This window comes from Cetorhinus maximus, chromosome 2, assembly GCF_964194155.1.
Source record: "Cetorhinus maximus chromosome 2, sCetMax3.hap1.1, whole genome shotgun sequence".
NCBI lineage: Eukaryota > Metazoa > Chordata > Chondrichthyes > Lamniformes > Cetorhinidae > Cetorhinus > Cetorhinus maximus.
The window spans coordinates 167,629,678-167,655,399 of NC_135880.1; the positions used below are offsets into that span (position 1 = coordinate 167,629,678).

Here is a 25,722-nt window from a genome sequence, read left to right on the forward strand (position 1 = left end):
GCTGCCTTTTCAACATTTAAAAGTGGATGCATTCATTTGCATCTTCAGAGTTTTGGTAAATGGTGACATTAAGCTGCCTGAATTTACCTTACTCCTTTTGGAAAAAAAGAGCTTATTAAAGTCAGATTTGATTTTCTTTGATACATCTGCACTGGAAAGTTTCTGGGCTGATAAACACAGGACAGTGTCGGCTGGTGTCTCTGCCAAAGACATGACTTTAACACAGGCTCTGGTAAAAGACATTCCTAAAGGCCGATAAACTGGAATTTCATGACCCATGTGTTGATCAACCATCCAAGTAAAGGTTAAACAAAATGCTCTAGCAAGTGATAAGCCACCAGATGGCTTTGTAGTTTTCGGATGGAAATAAGAGGGGTTACCTTGAATATCTGTCACTTGCTAATGGACAGTTGAACAAGTGATTGACATGATACAACCATCAAGCCCCTAGAAATAAGGTATATAGGCAGGCTCGCGAGAGGGAAAAATTACTTAGGACAGAAAAGAGCTTCTCAAGGTGGACAAATTCTGACTCCGGCCTAACATCTTGGAGCTCATTAAGACATCGGACAGAGGACAGCTTTTCGAACTGATCAGTGCTGGCTTCGGCCTAACACTTTGGTTAGCTCAAGAAGACTGAGAGCAAATGGGACTGCCACCTCCAGGTATGGAGATAAATTTCATCCATCCATTTTCTAAAGCTGTAAACTGTTCTGAGGAGATCAGCATCCCCCCTGCTCCTCCTCTCCCCCCGTCCCCTGCCGGCTTCCCCCATTCGCTTGTCCAATCTGGGGACAGTAAAACGTTTTCCCCTGTTAAGAGTCGCTATGTCTTTTCTCCCTTCTTAGCTTATATATCATATCTAAGCTATTGCTTCTTAATAAACTGCTTTAAAATCACCGATGGCTTTGATCCTCTTTTTTGGTAACCTGTGACTGCTGGATCAAATTTTATAGTTTCAAGGCTTTAGTTAAATGGTGTGGGTGGCAGGTTGGAGACAGTGAACATCTCATGTAGCTATAAACAAAAGGTAACATTCAAGATTAAACACAGTTGCCACATTGAGTTCATTTCTGCAGCACAACAGCAAGTGCGGGGTATTCATCTATTGGGAAATGTGGTAGGTGCATGGGTGATCGGCTGCCTTGGGTCAGAGCAGCCAGATGAGGGGTAGGTCACCTGGTAGCATCCAGTTTGGCTGCTTTAGGAGTCTCTGTAGGATGCCTTTCACAAAGGCACTGAACAGGGCAGCCTACATTCAGCAGGAGAAGGTGCCAGGAAATGTGTTGACAGTGCAGGAAGAATTGTTTTCACTTCAGACACCACTTAGGTTGGTGGCAAATGATGCAAGGACTAGCATTGGCATATGGATGAAATGCAATTTAGAAGATTAAACAAATGTTGGAAAATGCTTTACTCATTTACCTCAATCCAATAACATGGGGCAGGATTTTCAAGTCATTGGGCGGGTGAGGCAGGTGGGCCCCTGAGCGGCCGGGAAACATGCTGCTGCCCGCGATTGGCCCCCGATTGCGATTTCACATTGGCTGGCCAGTAAATGGCCGGCCAGCGTGAAACGCACACCGAGAAGCACAGTGCTGCCGGGGTGGGGGTGAGAGGAGGGCAAGCGCTGAAGCCAGCGCAGGTGCGTGGGAGCGTGCAATGAAAGCTCCCTGAAGGCAGAGAGCTGCCTCAGGAAATTGAAGAATTTTAGAAACAAAAATAAAGATTCATAAATGCAGAAAAAAGTGTCCACGCATCGGACTCATTCACTAAACACATGCATTATAAAAATTCTGCCCAAACGTTTTAAGTGTTTTCAATTTAATTACTGAAACCTCATCCGGCCCTTGGATGTGGCTTCCTGAAAAATACAAAGGCCGCCTGGCCGATTCGCCCGCCCACCGACCGTGACGTTGGACGGGCAGTGAAAAATCGCTGTTAATTAATGCTTTAATGGCCTCATTAGGCCTCTTAATTGTCGGTAGGCGGGCTGCTGGCTCTCGCACGCGCTTGCTGACAGAAATATCGCGCGAGTGTGCACTGACTTCAGGACGCTCGCCTGACGTCATCATGTGCCATTTTATGTCTGATTGGGTCGGGCGAGTGCGTTGGTAAAATTCTGCCCCATGGTGACCCAGCACAAAGCAGCAGATCCCAATTCAGGATAGAGCGAGACCTACTGGCCAGGCCTACAACTGGCAGCAATCAGACTGCCCTTTATTAGCAAATTACATTGCATATTCACTATATAAATACAATATAAAGTTTTAAGCTGCTATGTAATGTTAATTTATGAATAGCACACTTCATTTTATCAGAAAATCAGAAAGCAGAACTTGTGCTTCATCCAAATTTGCATAGATGGAGCTGGCCAGATGTTTTCATTGAATTCTGTGACTGAATGTTGCTATGCAGTCAGCATTAATACCTAATGGTGCAGTGGTAGCATCCCTATCTCTGGGCCAGAAGCTCTGGGTTCAACTCCCACTTCAGGACCTGATGGCCACGAAAGGTGTGTTCATAGCATGGCCAAACAAGTTGATTATCAGCCTGTAAATCCTTCCGATATGGCTGGTGGTAAGAGTGGGGGAGTTTCCTGGTCAGCCATACTGCAGTGGCAAACCACTGCAGTACTTTACCAAGCTTAATCATGGACCAATCCAATTGAAGTCCACAGTCGCCACTGCCCTCATGACCCATGGTGCCTGGGGGAGGAGATTATATGGATGATTCGAAGAAAAAAGTTCCAGGATTTTTAAAAATAGAGTATGATTGAGATTCTTTCTTTAAAAAAATGGCTCAGTTAAGTATTTAACGAGAGGTAATTGTTACAATGAATAAGAAGAAAGCCATCTCACCTGTTATAGAGGAGAATATCTGGTACCCACACATGGTCTGAAGGAAAGCGCACTTTCTGAACACCACCATATTCAGAAGCATTCCACCTTAAGTAGCAGTCTGTCCAGTACTATTTGGGGCAATAAACAGTTGTTTTAATATATGCATTTATTAACAAAACAAATAAATACATTTTGTGTTTGCATGCTATTTTAAATTATTTTCTCCATCTCCAAACCCTCCACATTCAGGTCTCTTTACAGCACATTGGCTTTCACGTTGTCATATAACTACTTATACCTCAACAAGCCTCAATGACTGTGAAGTAACTGAGACTCTTGTATCCTCAGGTTGTGAAAGGCACTATATAAACTCAAACCTTCTTTCTCTCTTTCCTTTCATTTTTATCCTTTCTCCACATCCTGTACAAAAGAATTGGTAGGTCACTTGCCCTGAGGTTTCTTGTGACAATGCACTGTAATAGCAAGATTTATTTCTCCCCCTCATTGTGGAGGGAGCCATTGAACGTCCACTTGACATTTCCCTCCAAAACATGAATGAGGATGACAATTCATTATGTGGGAAATTGTAGGCACCAACTGAACTTCTACCATTCATAGGACAGCTCCAATCTGCTGTGCACCCCTGCATCACATGGCAAAAGGGGAAATTTTAACCCTCTTACGCTGTGGAAAATGGACAGAGTGGGAGTTCTCCTTTTCCCACCTTGTGGCAAGTTCAACACTTTGTTTCTTTAGCGGGGTTTGATGCCCACCTGATGCAGGCAGGAGCCTCATATATTTATGCAAATTGGAGTCCTATGACATATATATATACATATCTATGGCATAAAGTGCCTTGATGGCACTTTAATGACTGACTGTGGGGTGCCTGCAATGGCTGCTCTGCCCACGGGGAAAAGAGGTAAGTGAAGTGTTGAGCTTTCTTTTGTGGGACCAAAAGGGGCAAGTCCCTAAAAGGAAGGTCTGCACCGCTAATGTCCCAGGTTCTGCACACTCCCCTCCCCCTGACTTTCCATCTAAGAGACCCTGCCAATACTCACTGCTACTCCTCTCAGCCCCTCCACCACTCCACGTCCCCTCCCTGGGACTTAGCTAAATTGTTGAGTTTGTGTTACCTGACCTTCAACTGCTGACCGTTTAGATGGGACAGCTTGCTGGCTGGAGGGATACAGGTGAGGCCCAGTCATTAAAGCTGGCTGCACCTCCTGCCGCTGCACCCAGGCAGGCCACCTATTTGCCTACCCAGTTTTCTGTCCAGGAGTTAAAGTTCCCCCTAAACACTTTGAACATCAGTAAACAAAGTCATGTTGTCAGGTCTGACGTTTCAGTTTCTGCCCTCAGCTCAGTGACTGGCAGATATTTGTTGGGCTCATTTTCAGTGCTTTTGAAGTGCAGTCAATTACTTCCCTTCATATACACAAATACATTTTCAGGGCTACATCTTCATCCGTTGAACACAAAGTGGGATTTGGATTTTCACCAGAAGGATTACACCCCCCCCCACCCGCCCCCTCTCAAGGCATTTAACCGCTCATTAAGTGACAAGTACAATATTTTCTTCTTATCTCTCCTGACAGGCTTTCTTCTTGATCACATACTCTGATCCTGAGAGGGCTCCCTAGACAGTTCTCAATCACCAAGTAATTAGAGTAGCACTTGATTTCTCATTGTTCCAGAAGATGTGACATGGTGTCATAAATCGCCACAAAGCTACACATAGCATTGTTTGCAAAATGGGTTATGGCTCTTCCTTCTAAAATAAAACAAGAGTTTGGCAAAACGTTTCTTCATCAAAGTTAGTGCCCTTTTAAAGTGCTAGCTGAAAGCATCCATGAAGCACACCGCAGCAATTGCTCCAGAAATACTATATAATCACTGCTCCTTTAGCACTCACAGATTGATGCTGACATATAAACTTGGAAGCAAGGTATAGCAATAGCCCAGCTTCCACCATTTTCAATTTCCATTTCAATTTGCTCTGCGTCCTGCAGCTGCCATTAAGAAAGGCAGCTGAAGAATATGTGTTGAAGGAAAATCGAATGCAGGAGCCAATCGGGATTTGAGTTTACCCGTAGACCTGCTCCCAGCAAATAGCTTTTTATAAAAGCAAAAAACTCCTGATGCTGGAAATCCAAAACAAAAACAAAAATACCTGGCAAAGCTCAGCAGGCCTGACAGCATCTGTGGAGAGGAACACAGTTAACATTTCGAGTCCATATGACTTATGTTTGTTGTGAACCTACTGTAACTGGACTGTCTGTTTGCCTCAATGTGAAAAGTAGGTTTTATGACTGCAAAAAATTCACGCCTTGTTAGTAATTAATTAAAAAGTCAAGGACCTGTGATTCTGTCATCCAACAAGTGTGAACATTTCAAAATCTCAAACGTTTTCTAGCTGATGGGTGAGATTGGAAAATGACAGGTCACAGATCTCTCACTGTACTGAGGAGTTGTTGTCTAGTGCTCCATTGGGAGTGTACTATTAATTCAGTGGTAATGCCCAACGAATTAGCACTATATAGGTGCCATTGTGTAATGTGCTGTATGAATGTCCTGCTAGGATGAAGCTGTCATCACCTTGGGTTCTTGGGTCGCAAAATTGCACTGCGCAGCTCTGCTGGTGCTGGCTCTGAAAGTGCAGGATATAGCAGCCGATCTGCCTCCACCCAGTTCCGGCACAGCGTGCTTGGATTGCCAAGGGTGGTAGCATGGTCATTCTGCACCTGCATCACAAGGATGCCGTGTGGACAGACCGTGACGCCATTCAGCGTCTAATGCTGATTTGGTGGCTTGCAGTTCCTGTTAACCCACCCTCTTAAACAATCTCAGCTGAGTAGGAATTCTGCTGCACAAGTGACCCTCCCCTCCCCTCACCTGCACCACCCTGCCCCACCCCACCCCACCCCACTACCACCCCCCCACAACTTGTGTTATTTAAAGGGATAAACATAGGATTTTCAGGTGAGATGCTTTTGACTTTCTTTTGCTGCTGAAGAGTTGGTGGAAGCACTGGGTACTGTGGTGTAGGAGGAGTTCTGAAAAGTAGTTGGAATCAGAAGGGAGTGATGCTGGACTTTTCCAAGGAGTTCAATGGGGAGATTCACCAGAATGACTGCACTTCATTTATGTGCAGTCGGTGTTAGGCCATGCACAGAGCATTATTATGGGTGAACCCCGTTATGCTGCCAGCAGCACAATACTTCTATCCTGCACTAGTCAGCCATTCCTGCCATATTAAACCATCGTGATGAATTAGAAAGTGACTGCTTGTTGACAAGGACTCCTCTCTCTTCAAATGGCTCATGGCTCTCCCCATGCCAGCGACCTCATATGAACAGCGCTTGTACAACACGAGCCATGCTACAATCAGAACTGACGTAGAGTAGACCATCAGCATTCTAAAACAATGATTCTTCTGCCTGTACTGCCCAGGGAGAACCCTACAATACTCGTTGGAGTGTGTTTCCAAACTCATGGTAGCCTACTGGTGTCTACACAATCTGATTCTCTGCAGTCTTTGCCACCTCAAGGAGGAGAAGAAAGAAGAGGGGGAAGGAAGGAGAATCCAGGACACCACCACTCCCAATAGACTGTCCCTCTCTGTTTCCCCTGATAAGATCCCCACATCTCCATTGCTGCACACTTTCCCATCTTTCATCCCTTTGCTGCAGACTATCACAGCGTCCTCTCAGTCAAAATCTTGAAATAAAAGACACCGGAAAGAAAATTCCATACAAACATTCTCCAACAGCAATTCCAATAAAATACAAGCATTCACCCTTGTGACTTCCCTTAATGCCTGTTTTGTAGGTACTTTTGCCTGTCCAAGTGCTCCCCCAGTGGCTGCAGCATCGCTCGTGGTAGGTTGCTGACTTTAACTGCAGGAGACTGCAAAGGGTCTTGTAAGACACCCTCGAGCAGCTCTGGGCTTTGAGGGCTCGATTTTGGACCACATCACCTCAGCACGGGTGGCAGCAGCCTGGGCTGTCTGGCTGAGAAGCAACTGCAAGATCACTGGCAGAGTGGTAATGATGGGAGCATCAATGCTGTAGTCCTGAGAGAGGGCACACTGTGGAGCCACTGGCACACACAGACAATGGAGGACAGTTTGCTGGGCTGCTGTGATGCCCTGCAAAGCATCTTTGAGCACTGGTATCTGCAGCCATGATGGCAACAGTTGAGCCTGCATTGCGCCAAGCTGGACTTGCCCAGCAACGGGCATGGATCTCATGATCTCAGTCTGAGCTTCCACTGCAGTACTCAGCTGTTGGGCGAATTCTGCTTGTGCTGCATGAGAAGCTGAGTTATTGACCATTCGATGTTGCATCATGCCTGGGCCCTCAAGTGCTGTCTTGGATTTGGCCAGCACTTCCACGCTAGAAAGGACAGGCTCCAAGCTCTGCACAATGCGTGGGCTAAGCTGGAACTAAACTCCTCCATGCTCCATGACAATGATCCCAGGCCCTGTGGCAGGCCTGGCATCGCTGTGTGTATGCCCATCAACCTTATCCAACGCTTTGTCCAACTGAAGTCCTCAGCTGACCGTGTTTGCAGACTCACCCTCCAGGGAGCTGGCACACACACGCTATCCTCTCCCTCTGGCCTTGCTAAAACCACTCATGCTCATGACTCACCATGCGCTGATCCTGCCTCTAGCCTTTAAGGTACATGCAGTGCCGGTATCTGAGCTGGTGTCAGATCAAGTGTCTGTGCGTGATTCTGCTCAAACCCCACGTGTGATGCTGCGCTGGATGGCCAGATGACAGTTCTTGGGTTTCTGAATGCCTGAGTGCAGAAGGGGAGTGTTAAAGTCAGGGAAGGTGCGGCTTGAGAGCAATGCAAGCGATCCATGGTCTGCAGCTTGTATTTGATGCCAGGTTGCAGGATGTGGGTGGAATGGGATTTGAAAAGGTGCACAGGGCAAGAATATACCATCGTCCTGGATGTTTTGGTGATCCTGGTTGCAGCCGCCTCAGTGAATGCCAATTTAATAATTCATACAATGTCTCCTCCAAGGGGCTCAAGAGGTGCAGGTGTGCCTGTGCCCTGCTGGTTCTCCGCTATTCCCTTAAGTTATCTGCCACCTTGTTCTGCAGGAGAATGTGATGAGTGTCAGTGAGTGCATTGCAATGTTTTTGGGTGATGTGCCTGCCATAGCTGAATAGCTGGCAGCATGTGGAAGTGAGGCTTGCAGTAAGTGACAAGTGTGTGAAGGTGATGTGGAACACAGATCCTGATTCCTAGAGGTTGCTGATGGCTAAGTGATGGGCATGCAATGCTTTGAGCTGCGTGTGAGGTTGATGGTGCAGTTGGTTGAAGATGTCCTTTAAAGATGTACTTCCTGACCTTCATGACCTATGTGAGATCATTGAATTCCCCAGGTCCTTGTGGACAGCATCCTTGAATTGACCTCCATGGCTAACTGTTCCCAGTCTCTTTACAGTCTACACCATGAGGGCCTCCTGACCCACTGTGGAAACATGATGAATCTCCTTTCCAGTTCCTGGACTAAGGCCTCCAGCCCTACGTCAGGGAATTTGAGAGCCCTTTCACTATGTTGGTTTTCCACTGCTACTTGTGACAATCTCAGAAATTCCTCAGAAACACTATCTGAGACAGTTCTGCCATGTGCTGCAGCCAGAATCTACCTCCCCTTTTAAAAGGAATAAGCTGGCTTTAAGAAGTGCAGGCTAGCTTTAACTCGTGCCAGCCTCATATGCATGTAGGTCCCCTACTGACTGTGTAGCCAGTGAGCAGCGCATATAGCAAAGTTTGTGTTCTGCCTGTATATTATCTCTAACAGACATAAGGTAATGGGGGCATTGTGACACCCGTGCCTCAAAACCATCCTCTTTAGCACCAAACCTCCTTTGCATCTTCCACAATGCAGCACAGTTTCTCTTGCTTCACTCATGCACTTGTGCAAATGTGCTTGTGCAAATATCAGAACCCACCTCATAGCTTCTTGTATAATGTGTAAAAGAAGATTTTTGATTCTTTCTCTTTAAGGGCAAATTCAGAAATTGATGTCTCTCTGGGCCTTGAGTGCCTAACATTTTTGAGTGCAGCTGACATAGACTTGGTGAAAGTCTATGCCTGACCTTTCAACCGGGGTTATTTGTGGCATATGAGGCAAATGAAAGAAGACTAGGAGATTATATGTATTTTGATCTTTTTGAAAACAACCACTGTTAATAATTTCTTTAAATGATGCAATCAATTCAGTTTAAAAATATTTGCTGTGGAGTCTTGAGCTTCATGGGGCTCCTTTTGCTCCATAGAATTAACCTAGGCTGCAGCTTTCAGAACAGGGCCGCAGTGGAGTGACTTGAGTTTGCTTTTCATAATTCTACATTCTCAGCCGTACAACGCTCATATCTCAGGCAGCTAATAATGCTAACTTCTGGTTTAAAGATGTTTTCTTTCATTTCTAATTAGTTTGACCAACTCTCTGTCACATTGAATGATGTTCCTGACTAAGGTATTGCAGACATAACCACTGAGCAAACTTGTTACCTTTATGTGATAGCTTAATAATTATTTTTCCCTATCCTTTCGCTACCAATTTTCGGCCTCTTTTCTAAAAGTGTTGTTGTGCAATCTCACAGGTACCAGATTCACTTTCTCGCCTCATCAAGAGACCATGTGGGGGCTTAAACAATGAAAACTGGCATGCTGTGTAACAATGGAGCAGTAAGGATGAGTCAGGAAATTTCCTGGCTTGGCAGATCCACATCCTTTAAGAGGGCCCCTGCCTGCAAAATTTTCATTTTCAGGACATTAGGCTGGACAGGAGTCAGGCCCGTTGTCTCCATAAGCAAGCTCAAGGTGGCAATGGAGGCAGGTGAATGGTCCAGGTTGGCAGGCTGGAATGCCTGCCTCTGTTTACTGGGACATCAGCTCAGTTTTAATAATGTATGTCACTGCTTGAAACCCTTACCCCTTACTCCCCAACCCACCCCACATCACCTCCATGCTTCCTTTAACTCGTTCATGCCCCTTCGTACCCCAATGTCCACTCCATGCCCCAAAACATCTTCTAAACCCATTCTTCCAGCACCAACTGTTTACAGAACTAACCAACGGTCAAGTCTGACAAGTCTTTGAAAAACCCTGAAACTGACAATCAGAGGTTACAAACTCTTAAAAACGCCAATCAACTAGTCATTCATAGCATCAATATTAGAAGCTTTTCTCCACTTTAGACCTCTTTTAAATAAATGTAATGATGCAAATAAACAGATGGGCAGTGAAAAAACTCTTCAAAGATACAACAGGTTATTAGAGATGTCAATGAAACAAAGCTTTCACTCCCCTCTGCAGCTGCATAAATATTGCTTGCTGAGATCTAAGTGCATTCAAGCATGCATTCATAATGAAGCCATCTGATCAGCCTGTTTTGTTGATACAGTTGCCAGATGGGGTCATTATGAATGCCTGGCTAAGTTCCAAGAATGCACTTTAGATTTAGAATGGTACCAGTGTTGAAGCAATTTAGTCATGTGAGGAGTCTAGGAGAAGCTGTAATTATTTTTCTTAGGACAGTGAAAATGAAGGGAAGATTTAATAGAGGCATTAAAAATTATGGAGGGTTTTGATAGAGTAGATAGAGAAAAATTATTCCAGCTGGCAGGAGGGTTGATAATCAGAGGACACAACTTTAAAATAATTGATAACTGAATCAGTGGAGAGATGGGGATTTATTTTCAGTGAAGTGTTCTGATTTCAACAGTAACTTCTAAAATGGAACTGAATTTATACTTAAAAGTGAAAAATAGGCTGGGCTATGATGAAAGAATAGGCGAGTGAGTTTAATTGGATAATTTTGTCAAAGAACCAGTGCAGGCACACTGGGCCAAATGGCCTCCTTCTGTGCTGTAAGATTTTAAAACACTTTGCTTATAAGAGCACTGTAAGGGCTAAATCAATGTCAACCGATAGAATTTCTGGCTAGCCACATGAAACACCATTTTAGCCACAAGCACTAATTTTAGTAGAGAATGCGCCTTTGATGAGAGATGTATATTCCTATATTACTGTGATTATGTTTTCTGTGTAGAAAACTGTGGGTGTGTGCATGTCCAGGGTTACTTAAACAGGGGGAAGATTACTCGAGACAGGTTATCTGTAAGATCTAAGAGACAAAAGGTTAAAGGTGTTAGGTTTTTGCATTTTTAATGCGAGGTTATGGCGGGTTTGAGTTAGAAGTAAATAGGTTGGGTCTGAAATTTGCATTTTGAGATATGTTGGGAAATTGATTTTTCAGCTGGTGCATTTCAAAAGGGAGTTCAGAGGTAACAAGGAATATTTGCATCTTCCAGTGGTTCCATGAGTAAACAGGGGAAGGTGTATTAAATTTTGATGACCCAAAAGTCGAGACAAAATAGAAAACATGAAAGATTTTTATATTTGGAGAAGCTGAGTTTGAAAGGGTGTTTGAGGACAATGCTGAGATGAAAGGGGAAAAAGATATTTAAGGAAAAGGATGTTTAACTGTTGGGATTTACTGTGGGGGTACCCACTGAAGACCAGCTTCTTTGTGTGTGAGCTGCTGAGAAGATGTGAAAGTTTTGAATTGGAGGCAGCTACCCAATGTTAAGCCAGGAGAGTCTTTGTTTTAGGAAACAGTTTGTTTCTGAACCTTTTTTGGAATTCTGCATCAGAATGGAAATGTGTGAGAAGTTGTGAGGTGTACCTTTATTAAAGTGACAACAATTCTTTGATTGGGTAATATTTACTGGATTTTTATGGTTAAAAATCTGTAAAGGGTTGTTGCCAGAAAGGTAGTTTAATTGTGTACTTTTGACAAATCATGTTTTTTCAGGGGTTTTCTGAAAGACTGTTTTAACTGCGTAACTATAATCTTGTGTGTTTAAGATTATTTTCCTTTTTAATTAATATTTTAATTCTTAATATTCTAAAGGTGTTACTGGAGTTCTATGCTTTTGAGGGCAGTAGCTCTTCCTCCTCATTTTCACAATAAAAAAAAGGTTTATGATCAGCGAGACAGACTTCGCTCTGGGGTGCTCAGCAATAATATCAGCTGTGGTCATAACAAATTTGGGGGCTCTTGTGGGATCAAAATTCCTTGATTGGATTGGAATTTGTGAATCTGAAGGATACACGTATGAGAAGGACACTGAACTCAGGGTTTTTGTGTTGATGGATATTAAAGTGGCTTTAGCAATTGCTAAGATTTTTCTGGGAGTGGAAGATGTAACTGTAGATTATTTGAAATATTTGACTAAATCTCAGCTGAGAGGGTTAGCAGATAAAGTGCAGGTGGCAATAAAGGTAGAATTTCATAAAGCTGAAATGTTTAAAGTACTTATCCAGCATTTAAAGTTAGAGGAGGAGATACCTGAAACTAACATGTCACAGCTAGAGGTAGTGAGACTTCAGTTGCAAAAGAAGCAGTTTGATATAGAAGAGATAGATAAAGGCAGAAGCTTGGACTTGAAAAAGAAATGGAGCTGAAAAAAAAACTTGAATTGGAGGAAAAAGGAGAAAAGGAAATGAAAAGCTTGAAAAAGAAAAGGACAGGTTGAAAGAAATAGAAATAAAAAAGCTTGCATGAGAAAAAGAGGTGCAAGAAAAGGAAATAAAATACAAGAAATAAGAGCATGAAAGCTTGATTGAACTTCAGAGACAGAAGTTAGCAAGGGATGGAAGGGATAAGGAAAGAGATAGGGAGCTCCAGTGAGAGAAAGAAGCCGGATAGTATGAACTGTCTAAAGCGAAGCTTAGAATAAAGGAGGAAAGGAGAGATAATGGTTCACATGGTGAGTGTGATTCCTTTTTGGAATTTGATTTAACTAGGAACCTTCAGTTAGTGCCTAAATTTACAGAGGATGGAGTTGAAAGATATTTCACCTCATTTGAAAAGATAGCTATGAAAGTGAATTGGCCAAAAGATACTTGAACCATAATGTTACAAAGTGTTCTGTCAGGTACAGCTATGAATGTGTATGCGAGCTTACCAGAAGAACAATCTGCAGAGTACGAAGTAGTTAAAAGGGCATTACTAAGGGGAGGTGGTGGCATAGTGATATTGTCACTGGAGTGGTAATACAGAGACCCAGGGTAAAGCTCTGGGGACCTGGGTTTAAATCCCACAATGGCAGATGGTGGAATCTGAATTCAATAAACATCTGGAATTAAACGTCTGATGATGATCATGAAACCACTGCCAATTGTTGTGAAAACCCATCTGGTTCACTAATGTCCTTTAGGGAAGGAAATCTGTCGTCTTTACCTGCTCTGGCCTGCATGTGACTCCAGACCCAGAGCAATGTGGTTGACTCTCAAATGCCCTCTGAACAAGGGCAATTAGGGATGGCCAATTAATGCTGGGCCAGCCAGTGACACCCACATCCCATGAATGAATAATAAAAAAAATGCCTATGAGCTTGTCCCTGAAGCTTATCAATTCAAGTTTAGGACCATAAAAAAGAAACCTAATCAGATTTTTGTAGAGTTTACAAGAGAGAATGAAACTATGGGATCAATGGTTTCGGTCACTGAAGTTAGAAAAGACTTTTGAAAATGTAAGGGAAATTATGATTATGGAAGAATTTAGAAATAGTATTCCAGTAACCATCAAAAATTATTTAGACAAAAGACAAAGTGAAAAGATCAGAGAAGCTGATCTTTCAGCCGATACTGATGATATTTCACACAGTTGAGTTTGGGAAAAGGATTATATGGGAGTCAGCAAGGAAATTGGAGATACAGAAAATCTAGTGATGGGAAAAGTGCAAGTAATAAGGAGCAAATTGAAGGATGCCAGTCTACTAAAGATGAGAAGGTAGAAAGCAAAGGTAAAGGAGAAAATGTAATATGTCATCAATGCAACAAGGCTGGACATATGAGGTGGAATTGCTGGAAGTTAAATGGGAGACCAATTGTAGTGATAGGAACTCAGAACTGTTCTGTAAATAAAAGTGCTGTGGGTTCTGAGTCCCAAGTGAGCAACAAAACAGTAGCATTTGTAACGCTTCACAGGTGAGTTGGAATTAGCTAGAGAGGTGGAAATGTGTTCTCAACCTACCCAAGGAAATTCTGAAGGACAGGTTACAGAGATGTTCAAAGATTTTATATGTGAGGGGAAAGTATATCCTTGTTTGGGAAAAGAAGGAAAATCTGCCAAAATTTTGAGGGATACAGGTGCCAGTCAATCACTGATGTTATGGGATAGTGCCATTTGCTGTCCAGAAGGTATTGCAGGAGACATTGTTAGTTAGTGGAATACATGGAAAATTTAAATCTATCTCAATGTACAGAATAAATTTGAAAAAGTGATTTGAAAACAGGAGAAGTAATTGTTGGAATGGAGAAATTGCCCATTGCAGGAGTTTAGTTCATTTTAAGAAATGATATAGCTGGATCTCAAATGTTGACTACTCCTAAAGTGGTCAAAAAACCTATTGAAATACAATCAATGGAGGTTTTACAAAAAGGGCATCCGAGATTGTTTCCAGATTGTGTGGTGACAAGATCTCAGGCACATAAACTTAAACAGGAAGAGGAAGAATCTAAAAGACAGGGACAGGATGCTGAACCTCAGTTGGCTGGGTCTATTTTTGAAATGATTGCTCAGGAGCAGAAGATTACAGAATGAGGTTGAGGTGTTTAGGCCATAAAATTTATTGGAGTTACAAGCAGGAGGACCCAGACCTAAAACAGCTATATCAGACAGTTTATTCTAAGACTGAGGTAGGACACATTCCTGAGTGTTATTACCTTAAAGACAATGTGCTAATGAGGAAATGGAGACCACCTCATGTCCCTGCAGATGATAAATGGGCCACAGTTCACCAGGTAGTAATTCCGTCTGGATATTGGAATGACATTTTAAGAGTGGCTCATGAAATCCCAACAGCTGGACATTTGGGAATTAGGAAAACTCAAGCTAAAATACAAAAACATTTCTATTGGCCTGGGCTACATAAAGATGTGGTCAAATTTTGTCAGACATGCCACACATACCAAGTGGTAGGAAAAGCTCAAACAGTGATTAAACTTGCACCTTTAATTCCTATTCCAGCTTTTGAGGAACCTTTTAACAGGATCCCTATTGATTGTGTAGGAGCCCTCCCTAAGACTAAAAGTGAGAATCAGAATTTATTGACAATCATGGACACATCCACAAGATTTCCAGAAGCAATATCTTTAAGGAAAATCACAGCAAAGGTGATTCATAGAAGAGTTAACTAAATTCTTTGCAAGATACGGGTTGCCAAAAGCTGTTTCAAGAAGTGACGAACATCCTGAGAATAAAGCAATTCAGGCCGTCAGCTTATCACCCTGGCTCACAAAGTGTTCTGGAAAAGTGGCATCAAACTTTAAAAACTATGATTAGAGTGTATAACCTCATGATTGGGATTGGGGTATTCCATTCTTGTTGTTTGCTATTAGGGATGTCCCTAATGAGTCAACAGAGTTCAGTCCGTTTGAGTTAATTTATAGTCATGCAGTAAAGGGACCAATCAAACTGATTCAGAAGAAATTAGAGAATCAGAGTTCTCAAACTACTCTCCTGGAATATGTAACAAAATTCAGTGAAAGATTAAGTAGGGTATGTGAGTTAGCCAGGGAACATTTAAAAATATCTCAGCAAGTATTGAAGGCAAACGCAGATAGAAGGGCAAAGGCTCGTTGTTTTATGGCTGGGAATAAAGTGCTGGTATTGTTGCCAGTCTCAGATGAACCATTGAAGGCAAGGTCTAGTGCACCTTGCCAAATCGAAAAGAAACTGAATGAGGTAAACTATGGGAGAAATTTTTGGGTCGGCAAGCGGGGGTAGGGCCTGCTTGCCGATACGTAAAACGGCTCAGGGAATTCCTGCGCCCCCTCCCCCCTCCCCCCCCCGCACCACCCCAGGGATTGCTCAGCACCTCCAGGCTCGCGTCATGCTGGATGGACCTTAATTGTCTGTCCATGTAAAATGGCAGTGCGGCCCCGATTGGGGGCGCTTACCGGGTTCGCGCCCGCCCCCCGCCCCTGCCACGGTCTGCATAAAGCCTCCCCCCCCCCCCCCACTTGACAGGGGGGAAATTTCTGCCCAATGTAGTGAATACTCCAGATAGGAGAAAGAGTCAGCAAGTGTGCCACGTGAATATACTCAAACAGTATTTCCACAGGGAGGATAAACAGAAGGAGGTGCTAGTAACAATAGGTGAAGAGGAGGAAACAAAAATTAAAGATTCTGAAATTGACCTCCCTCTGAATAAATTGGAAAATGAGGAAGTATTTAAGAATTTAAATGTAATATTAATTTACCTTTCAGTCAAGTGACTTATTAAAGCTGTTGCAGTCACACAAAGCAATTTGTGGGAATAGCCCAGGAAAGACAACTTTGGCCAAGCATGATGCTAATGTAGGGCTTGAGTTTCAATAAGGCAACACCCATATAGATTAAATCAAGTAAAATTGGCTGAAGTGTGGAAAAAATTGGAATTTCTGCTTTAAAATGACATAATAGAATCCAGTCACATAATTGGAGTTCATCCACTGTAATGGTACCCAAACTGGATGGATCATAAAATCTGTGCAGTGATTACTGCAGAGCAAATGCAATGATCAAGTTGGATTCGTATTCTATTCCACGGTTGGAAGATTGCATCGAAAGAATTGGACAGTCAGTATTTATTATGGAAATTAACTTACTTTGGGGATATTGGCAAGTGCCATTATCGGAAAAGGCAAAAGAAATATCAACTTGTGGCTCCAGTTGGTCTGTATCAATTTGAGGCAATGCTTTTTGGTATGAAAAACACGCCAGAAACCTTTCAGCGACTAACGAAGTGACTGAAGGACTGAGCAATTGTGCAGTCTACTGATGACTTAGTGGTATTCAGTCAGACCTGGAAAGAGCACATACAACAGTTGATGGAATAAAAATAGAAAATGCTGGAAAAACTCAGCAGGTCTGGCAGCATCTGTGGAGAGGGAAACAGGGTTAATGTTTTGAGTCCGTGTGACTATTTGACTGACTACAAGAAGCCAATTTGGTTATAAATTTGGCTAAAAATGAATTTGTGAAGGCAAAAGTCATATACTTAGGCCACACTGTTGGACATGGTCAAGTACCCCCACGGGATGCAAAGGTAAAAGCTATGTGGAATCCCCAGTACTTACAACAAAATGGGAAGTTTTGCGATTGGATTTTATCAAAAATTTGTGCCAAATTTCAGCAGTGTAGTTGTTCAACTAACTGGTTTGTTAAGAAGAACAAAAGATCTGAATGGACACAGGAGTGTCAGACTGCGTTTAACAGCTTAAAAGCTGTAATGAGGAAAGAGGGGAAGAGTGTCCTGCAATCAGCATCATGGTGAAGCAATCTGGGAAGAGTGTCCTGCAGTCAGCATCGCGGTGAAGCAGTCTGGGAAGAGTGTCCTGCTGTCAGCATCGCAGTGAAGCAGTCTGGGAAGAGTGTCCTGCAGTCAGTTCTTGTTGAAAATAACAAGAGTGACATCACAAGACAGCGCGAGAGAGTGGCGGAGAGATCAGAACCAGCGCAAGTGCGGGGAAGCTTTAAAAAGTGACGTCAGCACAAAGGTGAGAGCTGATTGGTGAGTAGTGGGTAAGTGTCCTTCTTCAGTTTAAAATAGCTTAAGCTAAGAAAAGGTAAGAGTTCTAGTTTTTACTTAAAGTACATAAATAACTGAACATTTTTTTACTGTATTTAACTTAAAGTAAGGGTTTTTTTTTCAACCAGAGGCATGGCAGGCCAGCTCAGTCCTGTATTATGTACCACTTGCAACATGTGGGAAGTCCTAGATGCTCCTTGCGCACTGACCGACCAAGTGTGCAGGAAGTGCCACCAGCTCCAGCTACATGAGCTCTGAGTTTCAGAGCTTGAGTGGCAGCTGGAGGCACTGAGGTGCATCCGTGAGGTTGAGAGTTTCGTGGATAGCATGTTTTTAGATGTGGTCACCCCACAGTTCACGGAAGTGCAGACGGAGAGGGAATGGATGACCATCAGACAGAAGAAAGGTGTCGGGCAGGGTGGATCTCACTCGAGAAACGTTTCTCTATGTTGGAAAACGGTGAGGGTGATGGTTCCTCTGGGGAGTGCAGCCACACTCATGGCACTGTGAGTAGCTCAGCTGCAGACGGTGGAAGGAAAAAGAGGGGAAGAACAATAGTGATAGGAGACTCGATAGTAAGGGGAACAGGCAGGCATTTCTGTGGCAATAGACGTGACCCCAGGATCGTATGTTGCCTCCCTAGTGCAAGGGTCAAGGATGTCACTGAATGGCTGCAGGGCATTCTGAATGGGGAGGGCAAACAGACAGAGATTGTGGTGCATATTGGTAGAAAGAGGGATGAGGTCCTGGAAGCAGAATGTAGGGAGCTAGGAAGCAGATTAAAAAACAGGGCCTCAAAGATAGTAATTTCTGGACTACTTCCGGTGCCATGCGCTAATGAGTATAGAAATAGGACATTAGTCCAGATGAATGCGTGGCTGGAGAGATGGTGCAAGAGGGAGGCCTTTAGATTTCTGGGACATTGGGACCTTTTCTGGGGGTGCTGGGACCTGTACAAGGCAGACGGGTTGCACCTGAAATGGAATGGAACCAACATCCTTGCCGGGAGGTTTGCTCATGCTGTTGGGGAGGGTTTACACTAACTTGGCAGGGAGATGGGATACTGAGAGGAGGTTCAGCAGGGGGAGGTGCATAGCCTAAATTAGAGGAGAGAGCAAGTGAGTCAGGAAGGCATAGAAATTATAGGCCAGTTAAGGCACAAGGGAGTTTGGCAAGGTTGGATGGTATTTATTTTAATGCAAGAAGTCTGATGAATAAGGCAGATGAGTTGAGGGCACAAATTAACACATTGAAGTATGATGTCATTGCTGTCACAGAGACATGGTTGAGAGAGGGGCAGGATTGGCAGCTCAATATTCCAGGATATAGGGTCTTCAGGCGAGACAGGGAAGGAGGTAAAAGAGGAGGGGATATTGCAATATTGATCAAGGAATAAAATACAGCAGTAAGGAGGGATGAGATCTTAGAAGGCTCCTCAAATGAAGCCATATGGGTAGAACTTAAAAACAAAAAATGAACAATCACATTGCTGGGAGTATACTATAGGCCCCCAAACAGTCAGAGAGAAATAGAAGAGCAGATATGTAGGCACATTTCAGAGAAGTGTAAAAATAATAGGGTAGTAATAGTGGAGGATTTCAACTTCCCCATCATTAACTGGGTTAGTCATAGTGTGATAGGTTCAGAGGGAGTGGGATTCTTAAAATGCATCCAGGAGAGCTTTTTAAGCCAGTACGTGGAAGGTCCTACAAGAGGGGGTGGTCCTGGACTTAATTTTAGGGAATGAAGCCAGGCAAGTGGTAGAGGTGTCAATGGGGGAACATTTTGCAGATAGTGATCATAGCTCCGTTAGATTCAAGGTTGTTAAGGAAAAGGACAAGGATGGGCCAGAAATCAGAGTTCTAAATTGGAGGATGGTCGATTTTAATAAGATCAGATATGATTTGGCCAGAGGGGACTGGGAGCAGCTACTTTTAGGTAAATCTGCGTCAGAGCAGTGGGACTCATTCAAGAAGGAAATAGGGAGATTACAGGCCAACATAGCTCAGTAAAGGTAAAGGACAGGACCAACAAATCCCAGGGAACCCTGGATGTCAAGGGATATACAGGATTGGATAAAGAGGAAAAGGGAGACTTATGGCAGATACCAAGGGCTCAAAACAACGGAAGCCCTGGAGGAGTATAGAATGTGCAGGGGGAACATAAAAAGGAAATTAGGAGAGCAATATGGGGGCATGAAAATACAATGGCAGGTAAAATAAAGGAAAATCCAAAGTTATTTTACAAGTACATTAAGAGCAAGAGGATCGCTAGGGAAAGAATAGGGCCCATTAAGGACCATAGTGGTAATTTGTGTGTGGAGCCAGAAGACGTAGGTAGGGTTCTAAATGAATACTTTCTGTTGGTGTTCACAAGTGAGAGGGACGATGTGGGTATGGAAATCAGGCAGGAGGGCTGTGATATAATTAAAAAAATAGCATAGAAAGGGAGGAGGTTCTAAGTGGTCTGGTAGGTTTAAACATAGATAAACCTCCATGCCCGGATGAAATGCATCCCAGGCTGTTGAGTGAGGCAAGGGAGGAGACAGCAGGGATGCTGGCAATAATTTTCAATACCTCTCTAGCCACAGGAGAGGTGCCGGAGGACTGGAGGACAGCCAATGTGGCACTGTAATTCAAAAAGGGAGGAAGGGATAAACCAGCGAACTACAGGCCAGTCAGTCTAACCTCAGTGGCGGGGAAACTATTGGAACCAATTCTGAGGGACAGAGTTAATCTGCATTTGGAGGCCTGATCAAGGACAGTCAGCATGGTTTTGTTAAGGGGAGGTCATGTCTGATCAATTTGATTGAATTTTTCGAAGAGGTGACCAGGTGCGTAGATGAGGGCAATGCATTTGACGTAGTCTATTTGGACTTCAGCAAGGCTTTTGACAAGGTCCTGCATGGCAGACTTATAATGAAAGTAAGAGCCCATGGGATCCAAGGCAATTTGGCAAATTGGATCCAGAATTGGCTGAGTGGCAGGAAGCAGAGGGTGATGGTCGATGGGTATTTTCGTGACTGGATGCCTGTGTCCAGTGGGATTCCACAGGGATCGGTGTTGGGTCCCTTGCTGTTTGTGGTGTATATATAAACGATTTAGACTTGAATGTAGGAGGTTTGATCAGTAAGTTTGTGGATGATACGAAAATTGGTGGGGTGGTAAATAGTGAGGAGGATAGCCTTAGATTACAGGAGGATATAGACGGGCTGGTCAGATGGGCTGATCAGCGGCAAATGGAATTTAATCCGGATAAGTGTGAGGTGATACACTTGGGCAGGACAAACAAGGCATGGGAATACACGATGAATGGTAGGGCCCTGGGAAGTACCGAGGATTAGAGGGACCTTGGTGTGCATGTCCTCCGGTCCCTTAAGGTAGCAGGACAGGTAGGTAAGGTGGTTAAGAAGGCATATGGGATACTTGCCTTTATTAGCGAGGATTAGAATATAAGAGCAGGGAGGTTATGTTGGAACTGTATTAAACACTGCTTAGGCCACAGCTAGAGTATTGCATGCAGTTCTGGAATCCGCATTATAAGAAGGATGTGATTGCACTAGAGAGAGTGCAGAGGAGATTTACCATGATGTTGCCTAGGCTGGAGAGTTTTAGTTATGAGGAGAGATTGGATAGACTGGGGTTATTTTCCCTGGAGTAGAGGAGATTGAGGGGGGGTATGATTGAGGTGTATAAAATTATGAGGGGCTTAGATAGGGTAGACAGGAAGGAACTTTTCCCCTTGGTGGAGGGATCAATAACCAGGGGGCATAGATTTAAGTTGAGGGACAGGAGGTTTACAGGGGATGTGAGGAAGAATTTTTTCACCCAGAGGGTGGTGGGAATCTGGAACTCACTGCCTGAAAGGGTGGTAGAGGCAGAAACCCTCATGACATTTAAGAAGTATTTGGATGTGCACTTGCGATGCCATGGCATACAAGGCTATGGGCCTAGTGCTGGAAATTGGGATTAGACTAGTTAGGTACTTGGCACAGATTCGATGAGCCGAAGGGACTTCCTCTGTGCTGTAGACTTCTATGACTCTATGATTATTACACCTGTTCTAGCAGCACCTGATTATACGAAACCATCTAAAAATGGCTGTTGATATCAGTGATGTAGGTGTTGGTGCTATTTTGCTGCAGGAAGATGAAATGGGAATTGAGAAACCAGTAGGGTATTTTTCACGGAAGTTGAATGTGAATGTTGAATATCAGAAGAAATATTCAACTGTAGAAAAAGAGACTTTGGGTGAACCTTCGACTTGGTGAGCGGGGGGTGGGAGGAGGGGGCAGAGGGGGCCCGCTCGCCAAGGCGTAAAATGACATGAGGTGACGCCGGGCATGTGTCCCGACGTCACTGCGTGTCATTTAGGTTTTCAGTTCAGCGGGCACGCAGCCAACTCAGCTGCACACCCGCCGAAATGTCAAAGGTCTGTTAAGGTCATTAATTAACTAATTAAGGCCATTGAGAAAGCTGCCTGTCCAACCTTAAGGTTGGCGGGCAGGCGAAGAGCCCAGGCGGCCTTCGCATTTTTCATGGAACCTCATCCACGGGCGGGATGAGGTTTCATGAAGTGTTTATAAATTAAATAAATGTTTTCATTAAAGTTCATTGACATGTCCCAGTTCATGTGACACTGTTACATGAGGGGACACGTCTTAAATTTTTCATTTTTTTTATTAACATTTTTAAAACTTAAAACTTATCTCCCTCAGAGCACCCAAATAGGTGCCTCATGGGGATTTCTGTGCTCTTTCACGTGTATGCACCAAAGAGCATGCTCCCAACTCAGGGAACCCCCCCCACCCTCGCCGCCCGCACAGGGAGCGCACAGCGCTTCTGGATGCGCATCACGCTGGGCGGGCGTTAATTGGCCCACCCACGTAAAATGGCGGCGTGGACCCGATCTGAAGCGCCGATCAAGTCCATGCCTACCCTCCGACAGGGGTGGGAAAATTCTACCCTTTAAGCTTGGTTCTTGCTCGGCAGCATTTTGAAGTGTATATTACAAACAACTCTTCAGAGATGACTGTATACACTGATCATAAGCCTTTGAAGGTTCTGGAGAAATTTCAGGATAAAAAAGCCGGACTGATCCAGCGGAGTTTATTAGTACAAGCATTCAATTTGAAAATTATACATGAGGCTGAAGGGGAGAATATCATTGTCACGAGCTTAAATTCAAAAGGACTTGAATATCAGAAATATAAAAATGGACTGGACTGAACTTTAATCTTGCCTAAGACTTGTGTCTATGTTCATGTTCAACGCATGTACAGTAGTGTGGTAGTATTTTGCATAGATAAGTATAGTAAGTAATAAGAAGTGGGTTAAGAAAATGAAAACATCTTTATAAATATGATATTTCATTATTTGCTTTGAGGGATGTGTGATGAGAGATGTATATTTTTATATTTTTGTGATTATATTTTCTGTGTAGAAAGCTGTGTGTGTGTGTGTTTCCAGGGTTACTTAAACAAGGGGAAGATTACTCAAGACCGGTTGTCTATGAGGTTTAAGAGATGAAAAGTTAAAGCAGTTAGGTTTGTGCATTTGTAATGAGAGGTTACGGTGGGTTTTATTTACAAATAAATAGGGTGGATGTAAAATTTGCATCTTGAGGTAAGTTGGGAAATTGATTTTTCAGCTGTTGAATTTCAAAAGGCAGTTCAGAGGTAACAAGGAACATTTGCATCTTCCAGGGGTTCCATGAGTAAGCAGGGGAAGGTACATTAAATTTTATCGACTCAAAAGTTGAGGCAAAATAGAAAACATAAAAGATCTTTATATTTGGAGAAGTTGAGTTTCAAAGAGGTGTTTGAGGATAACGGAACCTGAAATGAAAGGGGAAAAGATATTTAAGGAAAGGGATGTTTAACTGTTGAGAATGGCTATGGAGGAACGCACTGAAGGCCAGCTTCTTTGTGTGTGAGCTGCTGGGAAGCTGTGAAGGTTTTGAATGGAGGCAGCCACCCAGTGTTAATCCAGGAGAGTCTTTGTTTTAGGCAACAGTTTGTTTCTGAATCTTTCTTTCTGGAATTGCACATCAGAGTGGAAGTGTTTGAGAAGTCGTGAGGTGTATCTTTATTAAAGTGACAACAATTCTTTGATTTGGGTAATATTTACTGGTTTTTTATGGTTAAAAATATATAACGGGCTGTTGCCAGAAAGGTTCTTTAATCTTGTGTGCTTAAGATTTTTTTTCCTTTTCAAAGAATCTTTTAATTTTTAAAATTCTAAAGGTGTTATTGGAGTTCTATGCTTTTGAGGCCAGTAGCTCTTCCTCCTCATTTTCACAATAAAAAAGGTTCATTATCAGTGAGACGGACTTCACTCTGGGTTCTGGCTTGCTCAGCAGTAACATCAGTAGTGGTCGTAACAGTGTCACATAAACTCATAATTCAGGTATATGTACTTTAGATGTGTATATCCATTTAACTAACAGTAACCAAAGAATCAGTAAAAAATTACCATATCCTCCAGCTCCATGATCCTCCAAGATGTCTACAAACATCTAATTATGGTTCTTGTGTATCCTCAATTTTAATCGCTCCACCATTGGTTGCCTATAGCTCCTAAACTCTGGAATTCTCTCCCTTTATCTCTCAGCTTCTCTACCTTGCTTTCCTCCTTTAATAACGTCTTAAAATCTACCTGATATTTCCTTATGGGGCTTGGTGTCACAATTTGTTTCATAATGTTCCTGTGAAGTGCCTTGGTTTGTTTTATTATGTTAAAGATGCTACATAAATATAAGTTGTTGTTGAAGCAAAACAACTCAATGGTCTAATAACATTTATACACGCTGCTTTTAATCTTACCATTTCATCAAAAAATGCACAAAAAAGGTTAACGCCCACCTATGTACAGCATCTGAATATGAGTACTGTGATCAATGCCCAGCGAGTGCATCTATTACTCATTTCTTAATTACTAATCAGAAATGCAATTAGCCAAATCCGGATTTCCAATTAGCCACATGTAGCTAGGGGTTAGTGAAGCAATGAACAATGTTGCTCCAAATGACCTTCAAAATTAATGAAGATATGGTATTGAGGAGTTTCTCAATTCAAATTCACACTCAGCTTAACACCTCTGAATCTAACCTTTCTCATGTTGTGATCCAGGTATTCACAGCTGTCTGAGCTGGATGGAAGATCCTAATACCTTGTCTATCTGAAGAAGGCAGCAATTTTAACCTGAATCTGAACAGTTCAACACTGGGTGTGCTTAAGAAAGACTTGAAGGGATCTAAATTTGGCTGATTCAGATTTTCCGAAGATTTCAGTGCTAACATTTTTTTTTCTTCACTTTTTTCAACAACCTCTCTTTTCTCCACAATTTTTACAGCAACTTTTATCTCATGGTGAGATACAATTCAATGGAAACATCTCAGTCGAATCTAACCTTGTTGTCATTTTACAACCCAGAATGCAGGAATCACTGGGCAGTGGTCCAGGGTAGGGAGATTAATATTTTTCCTGTCACTAGTCTAGTAACCCATCAGGGAGAGTTTTCCAGAGCTTAGGGAAATGGCGCCTTCATGGCCCTACATTAGAGGCTTTTCCATGTGCATTTATTTCCCCTTTCAGTCACATGATCCCTGAACCTGAAAGTTCAGGTCGAGGGCAGGAATGGGGAGGCAAAGTGGAAGGGATTGTTCGTGGTGGGGCGGGGGGGCCGCGTGGTGGCGTAGGTAGGTGAGCCTGGAGCGATGACGTCCTGCAATATTATTGTGGAGCCAGGAGTTCCACAAATCTTCTAAAATATTTTGTGCCCATTTCTTGAGTGGCCTCAGGTGGTTGGTTCCTTTCAGCAGCATTAGTGAGGATGCTCAAGACCTGGTACAATTAGAAATTTCACAGTGCAAGCTCTCCCCCTTTGTACCTGAATTTTGCATCAAGAACCTGCAACTGGTGTATAGATGGCAATTTGTATATACAAGACACCTAATGGCTGTATCAGGTGGACACCATGGTCACCTGAGTGCTGACACTTCCAATATGGTGACTGGTACTTGCAGGCAGGTTGGTGGGGGCGCTAGATGTTGCGCCCTGAAAGTTGTCCATCTAATCCTCCCCGCACGCTCAAAAAACAGGCACAATGAAGGTCAATTTTTTTCCTGCAAAACCTAGGGTAGCATTTACTTTTTTTTAAACAGTTTTATCAACTTCAAAGAGTCATGTATCTGAAACCCTTGGCGGGTGAAATTCCACTTGAGATGGTTCACAAAGCGGGTGGTATGGCACCTGTTACCTGTTATAT

At 43.2% G+C, this 25,722-nt stretch overlaps 1 protein-coding gene across 3 annotated transcripts in view; it reads right to left on the reverse strand.

Moving 5' to 3' along the window:
- Nucleotides 1-25,722, reverse strand: part of chrna8 (cholinergic receptor, nicotinic, alpha 8) — a 412,535-nt gene that overhangs the window by 158,833 nt on the left and 227,980 nt on the right. For all 3 annotated transcript variants that reach the window (XM_078570645.1, XM_078570627.1, XM_078570635.1), the window contains one exon: nt 2,862-2,971. In XM_078570645.1, the coding sequence (XP_078426771.1) occupies nt 2,862-2,971 (110 nt within the window). The remainder of the gene's footprint in view (nt 1-2,861; nt 2,972-25,722) is intronic.